Raw genomic sequence first — 13,387 nt, forward strand, 5'->3', positions numbered from 1 at the left:
AAGGATTAAGAGATGCCAAAAATGTTCAAGACGCTCAAAATGTTTCCTCCTGCTGCTGCAGAATGAAACCAGGCACATGTGCCAATCGTATATCAAAGCAGTTTAAGTAATTTAAGTAAAAGTAGTAAAGTAAAAGTCCTGTAATCAAAATGTACTTGAGGAAAATTACAAAAGTATTTGTATCAAAACTTAAAAGCTGCAAAGTAAAATTACTCAATTAGGCTACTTAATTATGCACAAATATGTCCCATTTCAAGACAAGTTTACACATCTTTTGAAAATAGCAGATCAACAATTACGCTTGCCACGTGCATTGTGAGCTTGTAGATATAGCTGCTATTTTCAAAAAGTCCCAAAATGTTTGTAATATTTTAGGGTTGAAGTGGTTAATGTATCATAATCAAAATCTACAAAGTTTTCAAATACATTTAGTGGAGTAAAGGTATATAGCCTAGCTAATGTTTGGATCCGAGATATAGTGAAGTACAAGTATTCGAAATTGGAAATACTCAAGTAAAGTACAAATACCTCAACATTTTACTTAATTTTACAGTACTTGAGTAAAAGTACTTAGTTAGGACGGAGGGAGAGGGGGGGAACCGAACCTGTTCCGTTCGGTTCCTAGTTCCACCCAAGGAAGATCAAAGAAGGAACGGACACCAACGTCATTTTCGTCATTTCAGGCTCCATGGGACGCCGCCATGACACTTTGGCCACCCAAAATTAACATTAGCGTCTATGAGCACTTCGTCACTTCCGCCACCCAAAAGTGGCCACCCGGCGTGCCAACTTCCGGGTGTTGTCTGTTCCTTGTAGATATTCCTTGGTTCCACCAACAGGGGCGCTGACGCTCCACCCATGTGGTGTGTTGCTATGGCAACCAACCACCACATAATAAACTAATGTCAAATAACTACAGACGTGTTTTCTGCACCACAGCAAGACCATAATTATGTCTGTCACTTCATCAAAACTGAAGAAACCTACCTTGAAGGCTATGCCGTAAGTTCACTTTGTGACTATTTAAAGAAGCCAATTGAGTGACAGACATACTGTGGGGTTGCTAGTTCTTATGCACATTTCTTGTATTTTTCTCACACTGTGTAGGTCTTCCAGGATAATGAATGGCTCAATATCTGGGATGCGCAGAGTCAACCGCAGTACTGCCCACAAAAGCTTCAGTTTGGCTGTTGACAGCAAAGTTATGGATAAAATGCAAATACCCAGGCAAAAAATCCAGGTATTATAATTAAAACAAATTATAACTTTATTATTATTGTTTTTATTATTACTATTATTATTACCCTTAGTTATTAGTAGTAGTAGTAGTAGTAGTAGTAGTAGTAGTAGTAGTAGGCTAATAGTAGTAGTAGTAGTAGTAGTAGTAGTAGTAGTAGTAGTTAGTAGTAGTAGTAGTAGTAGTAGTAGTAGTGGTGGTGGAATGTGTCTGACATTAACACACTATTGACACATCCTATAGTATTGGTATTTTAAACCAGCTCAGTGATCTTGCAGGTCTTGGATGAACAGGGCAAAGACGTCACTCCCCAGTCCCTCTTCCATCCGGAGCCGGGGGTCCCGCAGGCCAAACTCAGCAGGGTCTTTGCCAACGACACTTCTGCTGGCACTGCATCAGACTTTCTCTACCAGACCATAACCAATGCAAGCTTCTCTGGGCCTACCAGGTATTAGCCACGTAAACCCTATTATTCTCTGTAAAACGGACCGAAGTTACTTCGACCACCCTTTTTCTGTCTACATGAAATCTTCACCAAAAACAGCTTAAGCTTGTATAGATCTGCTATTTTTGGTGAATGTTGGTGAATGTTCCCCCCCAAAATAAGAATGCTGGGGCTCAAGTGGTTAGATGGTGGTGGTGTGGTGGCGGTGGTGTGTGTGTGTGTGTGTGTGTGTGTGTGTGTGTGTGTGTGTGTGTGTGTGTGTGTGTGTGTGTGTGTGTGTGTGTGTGTGTGTGTGTGTGTGTGTGTGTGTTATCCCAAAAATAGCCAATATAAGCTATTTTCTGAAAATGTTGGGTTATGTAGTTTGCAACTTTGCAATGTTTTCCAGGTCCATTTTTGGTAGCAGTGTAGTGTCCAGATCGAGCCTATCTACGATGGAGTCAATGACTGAGGAGATTGAAGACCCATCTTATAAAAGAGACACATCCATAAGCCTCACAGGTTCATGTACTTCCTGTTTTGTTTATAATGTTGCCTTCTGTTTTGCCTTAGGATCTGTCTATCTATCCTACCTTTTCCTCAGCTGCTTTCCCACCTGATCATGACCAAATAATACATTTTGAACAGATTGATACATTTATAAAGTATTCTGTACTGTATTATAGCATATCATTCTGCAAGATAGGGGTCATCGCCATGCTGGTTTGTGGTGGACATTTTGGTAAAGATTATATTTTTGCCACGGACATACAAAATGAGTTGGCAATAATATTACTAGAAAAACAAATAACTAGTCTTAAATAACCTAACTGGTCTGTAACTCTGAGAGCGTTCAAATGGAATCAAAAGGACCCTTAGGGGTCCATTTGGTTCCATTTGTACACTCTCAGTGTTAAGGGGATCCTTGAAAATAAAACATTTGAGAACCATAATAGTGCTCTAGTACGAGTGGACTCCCAATATGCCATAGTGCAAATAAGTGTCATACAAATTGTGAAGAAAAGCTGGAGACTTGACATTCGGTAATTGGGTCTTGTGATCAAAATAAGAACATTATAATGGTGTGTAAAAAAAAACGTGTCTTGTTTGATTGTGAAGTGTTTGATGTGAAGTGAGCACCACTCACTTTGCACAGGTGCTATTTTTACTCTATGAGCAACTGAAAGCCTACCGAATCTTGCCAATAACATTCAAGAGGGTTTAACTACATGTATAGCATTTTGTTCTGCCTCACGCTAAGGAAACGGGCTCCTGCCCTATGGGCCTCATGGCATTGGCTAGGCTTACTTAGTATAACATTTTGTTAGGTGAACAAATACAGAGTAGTTTCTACAACGTAGAAATTAACTGACAGACACTGTGGTTACTTAAGATCCATTGCTATGACAACTGTTTTGGACAGATGTACAGGTGAGAAGAGAGGAGGTGAAGGAGCATTTGAGAGAAGAAATGCTGGATGTGGTTGTTGATTGCTACATCTCGGAGACAGACACCATTTCACACCTGGACATGTCTGATGTCATCGTGTCAGAGGATGCTGATGATGCAGAAGCGATAAAGTGTGTAAACTCTCGGTTTTCTGAACTATAGTTAGAACTACTGATGTAACATAATGTAACATAACTTTCTATTGTTGTTGTTACTTCTAACAAGCTGTTCTCCCACTGTCTTAAGAGAGAGAAGCAAACTCTATGTTGAGCTTTGCAAGAACAGGATAGGCAACGATACATACGTTGAACGTGGAATGCAAACATTCAACGGGGCACCTAAAAGCAAAGAGGTCCAGACTGACAACGTTTCTAAGGCGGATGCAGGTTTGTCCAGATCATTCTCCTCTCTGCACACTTTGTCATGACTGAATTTCACATTTTCAGGGGTAAACAGACAAAGGGGATATGGGTTTAAAGGTCACTGTGCAATCACGGATGAGGACAGTTCAATGTTAATCATTTTTAATAAAACCCCAGTGGTTATTAAAAAAAATTACCCAAATGCATATTCACCCTCTCAGACTTAAACTAACAGTGAGGGCTTTATTGTATAACAGTACAATTCTGTATAGTCTCGCGTGGCCAGCCTCATCCCCACTTCCGTTTCGTCTTCGTCGCACAAATGTATCCTAATATAAATTAAAATGAATAGGAATACAAAAATAAAATGTAAATTTTAAAATATATTTTTGTGAATGGAAATGCCAGCTTCCATTACTTGGATTTTGGGAGGTGTAGTTCCAGACTCTATATAGCATTCACAGATTGTGGAATAGTTATCTGGCTACGCAAGACTAAATTCTGTACAACATTTACTGTATGTTGGGTCATCGAGAATAGAAACCATTAGCCAAAGCAATTCTGTATGTAAACCATTTATTGTAATTCTTTTGTCACACCATGTCCACAGCCACCAGCGCTACTCTTTGGGAAATGTATGACACTTTCTGTGGGGATGAGCAGGGTGAAGCAGGCCTGACCTCTGACCCAGACAAGGCTGTTCCACAGGCCATCATGGATGCCAGCAGAGGCCCAGAAAAGACCATGTCAGTTGTCAGCACTGCCAGTTTAGGTAACAGTATAATACAAGTTTATACATTTTCCCATGTAATGATTCAGCATCATTAACTTAGATAACACAGGCTTGTTGAAAAGTAATTCAATGCATTGACATAATTAAACATCTACAGTATAGTGGTGATTTCTGCCTTCTGTTCGACTAAATGTCGAATTAATTGCATGGGGGGGGGGAAATACCTCCACTCTAAGAACCTTAATGCTTCTGTTTGTGTTCTACAACCAGGGTAGAATAACACTTTACACTGGAAAACAATACCAATATTAAAGTTCAAATCAGTTTTCTTCAATCTTCTAGTATGGCCAAGTTTGCATTGATGTACATATCTCTCCAGCCACTGGTTCTAGTTCCCGGACAGAGATGGAGACTTCTGTGGCACATGCGGCCGATGAGTCAAACCCAGAACTGATATTGCAGTCAGAGAGGTTCCAGCAGAGCTTGTTAGTAATGGAGAGGACCATCCTAGAAAATATTTTCCAGTCCAAGCTGGCTGCCTACAGACAGCTACCCATACTGGAAGGTACAGAAAGATAATGCATCGCCAGATTCGCCACATGCAATGTTTTATTTTTTCCCATCCCAATACCTATTCTCAAGAATGTTGGAAAACCAAAAATGTCTGACTCTTTCAATGTAACTAATGTTGATACTGATATTGAGTATTGATTACATTATTGATTGTTGTTATAGACCCTGACAGTGTGGTGAAGGCCAAGGGAGCAGGGCAGATAGAGGAGGATGGGGAGAGCCCTCTGACTCCAGCCCTGGAGCGTCTCTGGACCTTCAGCTGTGAACTCACCGTGGGACGAAATGTGAGCAGTATGGCTTGGAACAAGAAAAACCCGGTAATCACGTCGCCTGTTACCCAGAGGATTAATTGGGAGTTGTCCTTACAAACGTCCTTGAGACATCCTGCATGTCTTTCCAGTGTGTTGCATGTTGAGAGCTCACGCTGGATTCTGTGGTTGTCTACCGTGATAGCAGTAAGCTGTAACGTCTCCCTATGTTTTTGTGCTTACTGTCTAAGGATCTTCTGGCAGTGGGCTACGGTCAGTTTGACTTCAAAGAACAGAAATCAGGCCTAGTCTGCTGTTGGTCTCTCAAAAATCCCACGGTAGGTTATGGGCCCTTTGTTTCTATTACCTATGTTTCTCCATCTTATGTTTCAATGTGTCATAATGACAGTTGAAAAACTAAAATAGGAAATCAGCCGATAGGGTACAGATTAAAAAGGAGCGATCACACCACATCCAAGAGCCAGTCAATTGTGCTGTGGTTCATGTTGACCTTAGAACAGCTTAAAAATACCAGCCAAAGATTCCATCTACAGTATGGCCAGTATGCATCCCTCCCACTAGATGTTATTAATTTATTGTAGACAAACAACAAATGTCCCATTGGATAGTTCATATTGTGTCTGTGTTGCAGTGGCCTGAGCGTATCTTTCACTGTGAAAGTGGTGTGACAGCTCTGGACTTCTCAGCTAGTAATGCCAGCCAGCTAGCTGTGGGGATGCATGATGGCAGCATAGCTTCCTACAATGTCCAGAGTCAAGAGAAGACACCTATCATTGACAGCAGGTGAGGTTGTTGCTTCTAGATATTGACATTTGTAACACAGTGTTGAAAAAATGTATCACTTGTTGACAGCAGGTGGGGCTATTGTTTCATTTATTGTCAGCAGGTGGCAATATACCTTCACAATCAGGCAAGATTAACTAATGTGCCAAATCAATAGGTCTGATTGTTGAAACCTAAAACATGTTAGAACAATGTTACCCACAGATTTGCTATTTTTTGTATTGTTTTTGTATTATTAATTTGATTTCCCTCCTCTTAAATGTATTGACTTAATGTTTCATACTGTACAAGCCCTAGGTAGCATTTACTATGAAAACCTGCAGCTCATGTGCGTCAGTCAGTCACGCCTCATGTCACGCTCCATTTTATGCCCATATATGGAGATCCCTGATGTCGTCAATATGAAGCCCATATCTGGGAATGCACATACTGTATATGGACATAAAAGGGCAGACCACACGAGACTGACACAATATATGGTTGCTGTGATGCGAGTCACACTTGAAAATTAATTCTGTCCTTGTCCCTTTTATGCCCATACTGTATATGGAGATCCCTGATGTCATCAATATTAAGCCCATATCTGGGAATGCCCATATATGGACATATTGTGTCAGACTCATGATAACCAGTGTTGTTGTCATGACACAAGTCACAATTGCAAATTAATTCCGTCCTTGTCCCTTTAATGCCCATAATATGGAGATTCCTGATGTCATCAATATTAAGCCCATATCTGGGAATGCCCATATGGACCTATTGTGTTAGTCTCTGTTGTTTCAGCGTAACCTCGCCCTTTAGGGCGAAGTCGCTTCTTGCCCTTTAGGGCAAAGTCGCTTCTCACCCTTAGGGCGTCTTACTGGTATAATATAAGTATAATGTATATAATAAGTACTGCTGATGCTTGCCAGCACAGAACTAAAACACCTTTGCACTTTGATTTATGATATGTAATGCATATTGAGAAAAGCATATTTCCCCATCTACAAGTCAAACACTTCAAAATGCATTACACAGAATATAACATGTATATGGCCAAGCACATTCTGGGTTGTGTCTTTGACATACTGAAAACAGGATGCTTATTGTGTGGAAGGGGAAAAAGGAAAATGTATTATGCCGGAAATAAGTGAATGGCCAGCAAACACATTTAATGACCCTGTGGGAAACGTTTTGTTTTTCCACCTCACCCCACAGATTTGTTGTTTCTGGTTAATTAGGTGGAATCAAAAAGGAATAACGCACGTCCACTGCAAAAAAAAAGAAAAAAAAACATTTCCATCCAATGCTCTAGCTTTTCCAGGGTGATGAACTGTTTTCTGTCCTTCACTGACTGCCGTTTAGGTTTCCCTCTTCAGGGGATATATATAGTGCAATATGCAGACATTGTTAGCTTAAAATCATAATGACAAAACACTCCAAAAAACTGAAATGGGGGATTATGAATCCTCCGCTTCTCTTGTTTTGCATACTACAGTGGAGGAAAAAGTGAAAATAATAACAAAAACCACACATTTTCATTCTGAAGAAATGTCACGTAGACTCAACATTGACATGATTAAATAAATACCTACTCTTTTGGTGTGTGTGTATGCGTGTAGTGAGTGTGCTGATAAGCACAGCAGTCCAGTGTGGCAGGTCAAGTGGATTGAACAGGAGACAGGCTTATCAGGGGATGAAAAGGGAGAAGCTCTCATCTCTGTGTCTGCTGATGGCAGGATCAGCACCTGGTTCATGCACAAAGGTCTCAGCTGCATAGGTATTGTATGAACGAAAATAAAGCGTTTTTCAGAAAGATTATGGTTGCACGGCAGTGATTCGGTTGTAGGCACGAGTGCCGAGGATACTGTATTTCACAGATCACAGCCATGCTAAAATACAGTATAACGTTGTACACTAAGGGCCCTATCTTGCGTTACCCCTTATGCCTAAACCTTTTGGGATTCTAATTTACTATTTTGAAAAACATTTTAAAATAGTGAAAATAGCTGATCTACATGGACACATTCTGAGCTTGTAGATCGGCTATTCGAACAATTTCAAAATGTTTAGCAAAATAGTAAAAAATTCCAAAAAGGTTTAGGCATAAGGGGTAAGGGAGCGCACAAGATTGGGCCCGTAGTGAACAATCCTGAGTGATGATGATTATTGTTGATGATTTTGACGCTTATTCCACCATATACTGTTGTTCCGTGAGGATTCCACCAACCAGAATGCAACACAATAATAAGCAACATATTATGAGATAACACATAACATAAGCAACATGTCAGCCCTGAATGAGTGCCAATGCCGTTTGTCCAATCAGGTTATGTAACCAGAACTCACCATGTACTGTATGTAAATCAGCGATGCCCAACCTGTTAGTCAGGGCCCACTAGTGGGATATTCAATAATTGGCTAAATAACTACGATTTTAATGATAATATGATTAATATTTAACATTTACATCTTGGCATTTGTTTTTTAAAACCTAGAAAATCGGGTTTTCACTGTGATACCGATAAATAGGAACTTAAATGATCAAGCCGCAACACAATCGATTGATTGATCATTAAAATAAACATGCTCTGAAAATGCACTCAGGGTTGGCCAAGAACAGTGACCAGATTTTGAAGTGGGCCCTGATCCAGAAAAGGTTGGGAACCGCTGATCTAACTGTATCCTTTTAGTATCATGTACGGTATCACCTCTAACAGTTACTTGTGTTCTCCTCTGCTATAGACCTGATGAAGCTGAAGAGAACACATGATGACAAGTCTAAGAAACAGCCCAAAGACAAGGACAAAAAAACATTGATTTCAAGACTCACCCCAGGCCTCTGTTTCGATTTCCATCCAGCGGTACATTTTCTACTGAAAAATAAAAAGATATAGTCTACTTATCAAACATGGATATTTTCACATTCCACTTTCATGGATACAGTGTCCTCAGAAATAGTTTACATTAATGATACATTAATCGATTGAAGCCAATTGTGTGATTCCTGACCTGCATAAATCCTCATCAATTTGCTGTACAAGCATCACACAACTTGCACTGTTCCTCCAGGAATCCAACATCTACCTGGCTGGTACAGAGGACGGCCAGATCCACAAGTGTTCATGTTCCTACCATGAGCAGGTTCTGGAGACCTACAGAGGACACAAGGTACAATATAATCCATTGTTGTCCTTACAGTAGAACAGTGTTGATTTAACTCTGAATGTACAGTAAAATTGAGATTTACACATTCAGAGTTAAATCAACGCTATAGTAGGTACATGAATACTGAGAGTACTAATTAAGTTCTCTGTGTTCACTTATTCCAGGTTTTTGATTAGACCATATTCAGTAAATGCTAATACTTTGTGTTTAAAAAAAGCCATTTATGTTTCTCTGCATCAATGAACCACATCAAATCTGAGTTTTGAAATATCTTAAATCATTTGTGATGCAGCTCATAAAATAAGGGACAAGTGAAACTCATTTTCAATTCCCTTGATATCACAATTTACAAACCCAGTCTTTGTCTGCAGTATATAGCCCCCAGTAACAGCCAATCTTGCATGGAACATAGTTTTTATTATTATTTTATCTACCTTTATATACAGTATCTTGGCTGCCAGAACCATTACCCCCTGTGGTATCAATAAAGTGCAGGCTAATCGAATCCGATAGACCAAGTACGCTGTACATGTATACATGTAGGTCGATGGGTTTTAGGAACAATAAAACAATAAAATAGCTTGTAATACAATCCCAATCCCTCCACTGTAGGCTACGTGTGTGTAAAAAAAAAACAATAGGACGTTGCAGGACACATTCTGACAGCAGACTATGCTAGAAAGCAGACATACAACTTAATTGACTGAGTACTACATCAAAATGTAAAAAGGCAATTTGTGACTTTCCCAGCAACCACTTTGCTGACATTTTGATTAATAATGGAACCTTTAATACAAAACAGTTTCCAATAAATGTGGTATAACTTATTATACAATCCTTGCCTTTCCCTTATTACTGGCAGTTTTAGGCAGCTTCTGTAGAGATTTATCACCATTAATTGTCAGTGCTGTGGGTTTTGCATGCTGACTAAGTTTAATTTGTTTTAAGATCGCATGCACCCTTATGGAAGTTTATTTATTTTTTAAATAGAATAATTGTGATGTTATCATGCAAGGCAAAGGTGTTTGCAAAGAAAAGGAAAGATTTATATAACTTTTTCTTGAGGGGTTTCTGTCTTGAATAGTACTTGTGAATAGTAATTTGCATCTTACTCACCCCAAGGGGCCTCTATATCGGATTACATGGTCTCCATTCTGCCCGGATATCTTCCTGAGCTGCTCCTCTGACTGGACCATCCAGCTGTGGAGGCAGGACCTGCTCACACCCGTGTTAATATTCACCTCGGCCCAGAGGGCTGTCTATGACGTCATGTGGTCTCCAACATGGGCCACGGTGTTTGGTGCTGTCAATGAGGGAGGCATAGAGATCTGGGACCTGGGATCCAGCATGTGAGCCCCTCATCGTTTTGGCATGTACCGTATAAAAGGCACCGCTCACTTCACACTGGGACTGGGTGTGATTTTTTTGCTCTGTTTGACTTTGTGTCTCTTTACTCAACTCCACACTGCTATACTCTCTCTCTCTCTCTCTATCTCTCTCTCTCTCTCTCTCTCTCTCTCTCTCTCTCTCTCTCTCTCTCTCTCTCTCTCTCATATTTATTCACTTGGCCATAAACCCTAGGCCGATTCTGTAGCATGTTCGCCTTGTTTGGGTTAAAAATGACAGACTGCATAAGACTTACTTACCTTATAGTAGGCCTACATCGTGACGTAATTAACACAGCTGTAGCTAATCAAATGAATAATGGGTGTGTAGATGTAGGTGTATTATGTCCGTTGACAGTACTGTTGCCTACTGGCTATGCTTGCATATTGTCTCTTTGGTACACCTAAATCAAACACACCCATTATTAATTGTATTAGCTGCGGCTGCATTGCTTGCCTATTATGTTTTTAACCTGCTGTCTATGGTTTCATGCCCCTTTGACCACTTAACCACAGAATGTTCTAAATCATTTTATTGTAGCTGGCTTAGTTTCGGCAAAGAGATTTGGTAGAGGGAAAAAGAGTGCACCAAGTATGATCAGAGGTGTTCAAAACCTTTCATGCGTGTCAATTAAGGACCCCCAAAAGCAAAGATTTTAGTTGAAAATGTTTGCTTAAAATTGTTATATTCTAAAATTTGCACAAAATTGCAAGATCTTTCAAAAATCACAGGTATACAAGCTCGCTTTACTATTCTGATAGCTAGCGCTAAAGTGTAAAACGGTTTTAATGGTTTAAAATATTCAGGTTGACCACCATGTATTCTGCTGGTCTCCTCTAGCCTGGACCCGACCATTGTGTGCTTGGCTGGCCCTGGGGTTACGTTGACCTCACTACTGTTTGCAACCCAGACAGACTGCATCCTAGTAGGAGACAGCAACGGACAGGTTGGCGTCTACAAGCTCAAGGACCTCATGGTGGGAGAAGGAAACCAGGTAAAATATAACAGACGTGCCTCTCACATTCCAGGAGTGCATGTCATATCAGATCAGATCACCAGCCCATCCCTCAGTCAAACAGAATTCATTAGGTTTACAGGCTTTCAATTTCAGTGCATACATTATTGTGCCAGTTGAATCACGTCAACATGGTGTACCTATTTTGGTTGTCATTATGTTCATAACTGTTAAAACATTTTGAAAATGTTTGAAAGTAGCAAAACACGTTTTGAGCAGACACGTTGTTAGCTTGTCGCCTATATTTGCTCTTTTCTTCTTTCTTTTGGCATGGAAACCTTTGGGAACCCCAACTTTAGGTTCATGCATAAGATGTAAAGATTTAAGATGTAAGATGTCAAAGTCCATGGATGCACATACAAATGTTACACAGATATCCAGTTGTATAAAGTAACTAAGTATACATACTAAGAAGGCTACAATTTTGACATATTTTCAATCCCTTTTTTTAGTAGTAGGAGTAGCCAATTATTTTTACCCCCTTTTTCTCCCCAATTTAGTTGTTATGCCAATTGATTCCTCCCCTCACACATTTCTGTGTTGTCAGTGCTGTTGTATCCTACTGACTCACCTGCCAGTGAGGAGCCCCTAACAGGAGGACGTAGACTCGTAGAGCCCAACACTCCCCGCTGACGGGTGACGCCCCAGCACCTAGGATTATGTGCAATGACCAATATCTCCCTCCCCTCCTGGCTTCCCTCCCCCGAACACAGGCCAATTGTGTTCGTATCGACGCCCTTTCTCAGAGGAAAATATTGTACTTTTTACTCCACTAGTACAATTATTTGAAAACCTTTGTTACTTTGAAGATTTTTTATATTATAACATCACCGTTGGCCCTATCAATGCCAAACTTTGCACGCACACTCCTTGGATGGCAAATCACAACCTCCACCCCTCATTTTGGACACTGGTCCTACAGATTTTGTCCTAAAATCACACAAAGCGGTACACAGTATCTCTAAAGTCATGTCAGCAACCTGGATCTGTCCCATTTCCCATATTCCCTCCTGATTGGCTACCATTGCCTTCTAAAGTCTGTGTATGCGACCTGACAGTGGCTTATCTCCCGATTAGGGAGTCTTACTGGTATGACAAACCTGTGAAATGGGACATACTGCATAATGAGTACTTTTACTTGTGGTACTTACTTATATTTGTATGCCAATACGTATATTTTGATACTTTTGTACTACTCTTACTCAAGTACATTTTCAACACTAAACTTTTACTTGTAACAGAGTATTTCTACATTGTGGTATTATATTGATACTTTTACTTACGTAAAAAATTTCAGTACTTCTTCCACCCCTGCTGATAACAGGGTGTGGGTCTAGTAGAGCATATTGAATGGAGTCCCATCACCACATTGCAATCTTTCCCTTTATTGACTGCACACTATATTGTTCTCTGTGTAAATGCACTTTTACCAGCCATATAGCCTTTTATGCTGGCAATTTAAACCATTACATCCTCAGTGAGTAAGTCTGTCATTGGAAGTTCTGCTGTCATTGTCAACAGTGATGAAAAGACTCTCTTTTGCTTTTGTCTTTCAGGTGGATACTTTGGAAAATATCATTGGCTCCACCCTTGCCAGCCTACTTTAAAACACGCACACATGCATAGTCTCAGGAACGCGCACGCACGCGTGCCCTTGTAATACTTAGCCACAAGGGAAATGGACGACTGAGTGTCTCCATGTTAAGTGTCTCCTGATCAACAAAACCATTACCAGATTACCAGATTTTATCTGATGACGTCATGTTCACCCGGTTTTATTTGATACTGAATATTAAATTATTTTTTAACATGTGCTCCCTACATTTATAATATCCTCAAAGTATTGAGGGAACGTAGAACCTAAAAAGCATAATGGCAAGTTGTGGGCTTGATTACCAACACATACCGACCCAGATGAGGACCTGTGCATCAGTATAGCATGCATTATGGCCAAGTGCTATTAAAACAAATATTGTAAACTTAATTTATTTTTATTTCTATACTGTATG

General features: G+C 40.1%; 1 protein-coding gene across 1 annotated transcript; it reads left to right on the forward strand.

Annotated features, from left to right (window-relative positions):
- Positions 1-997: 997 nt before the first annotated feature.
- dnai4 (dynein axonemal intermediate chain 4) lies at positions 998-12,985 on the forward strand (the record flags this gene model as incomplete). The annotated part of the gene is made up of 16 exons (XM_080727928.1): positions 998-1,002; positions 1,500-1,685; positions 2,071-2,183; positions 3,085-3,241; positions 3,357-3,496; positions 4,083-4,244; positions 4,585-4,770; positions 4,941-5,095; positions 5,278-5,364; positions 5,679-5,830; positions 7,432-7,589; positions 8,555-8,673; positions 8,882-8,980; positions 10,100-10,326; positions 11,204-11,357; positions 12,935-12,985. 16 exons carry the CDS (start codon positions 998-1,000, stop codon positions 12,983-12,985), a joined length of 2,151 nt encoding a protein of 716 aa, XP_080584054.1.
- Between the last annotated feature and the right edge of the window lie 402 nt (positions 12,986-13,387).

This window comes from Nannobrachium achirus (assembly GCF_963921795.1).
Source record: "Nannobrachium achirus genome assembly, chromosome: 1".
Classification (NCBI taxonomy): domain Eukaryota; kingdom Metazoa; phylum Chordata; class Actinopteri; order Myctophiformes; family Myctophidae; genus Nannobrachium; species Nannobrachium achirus.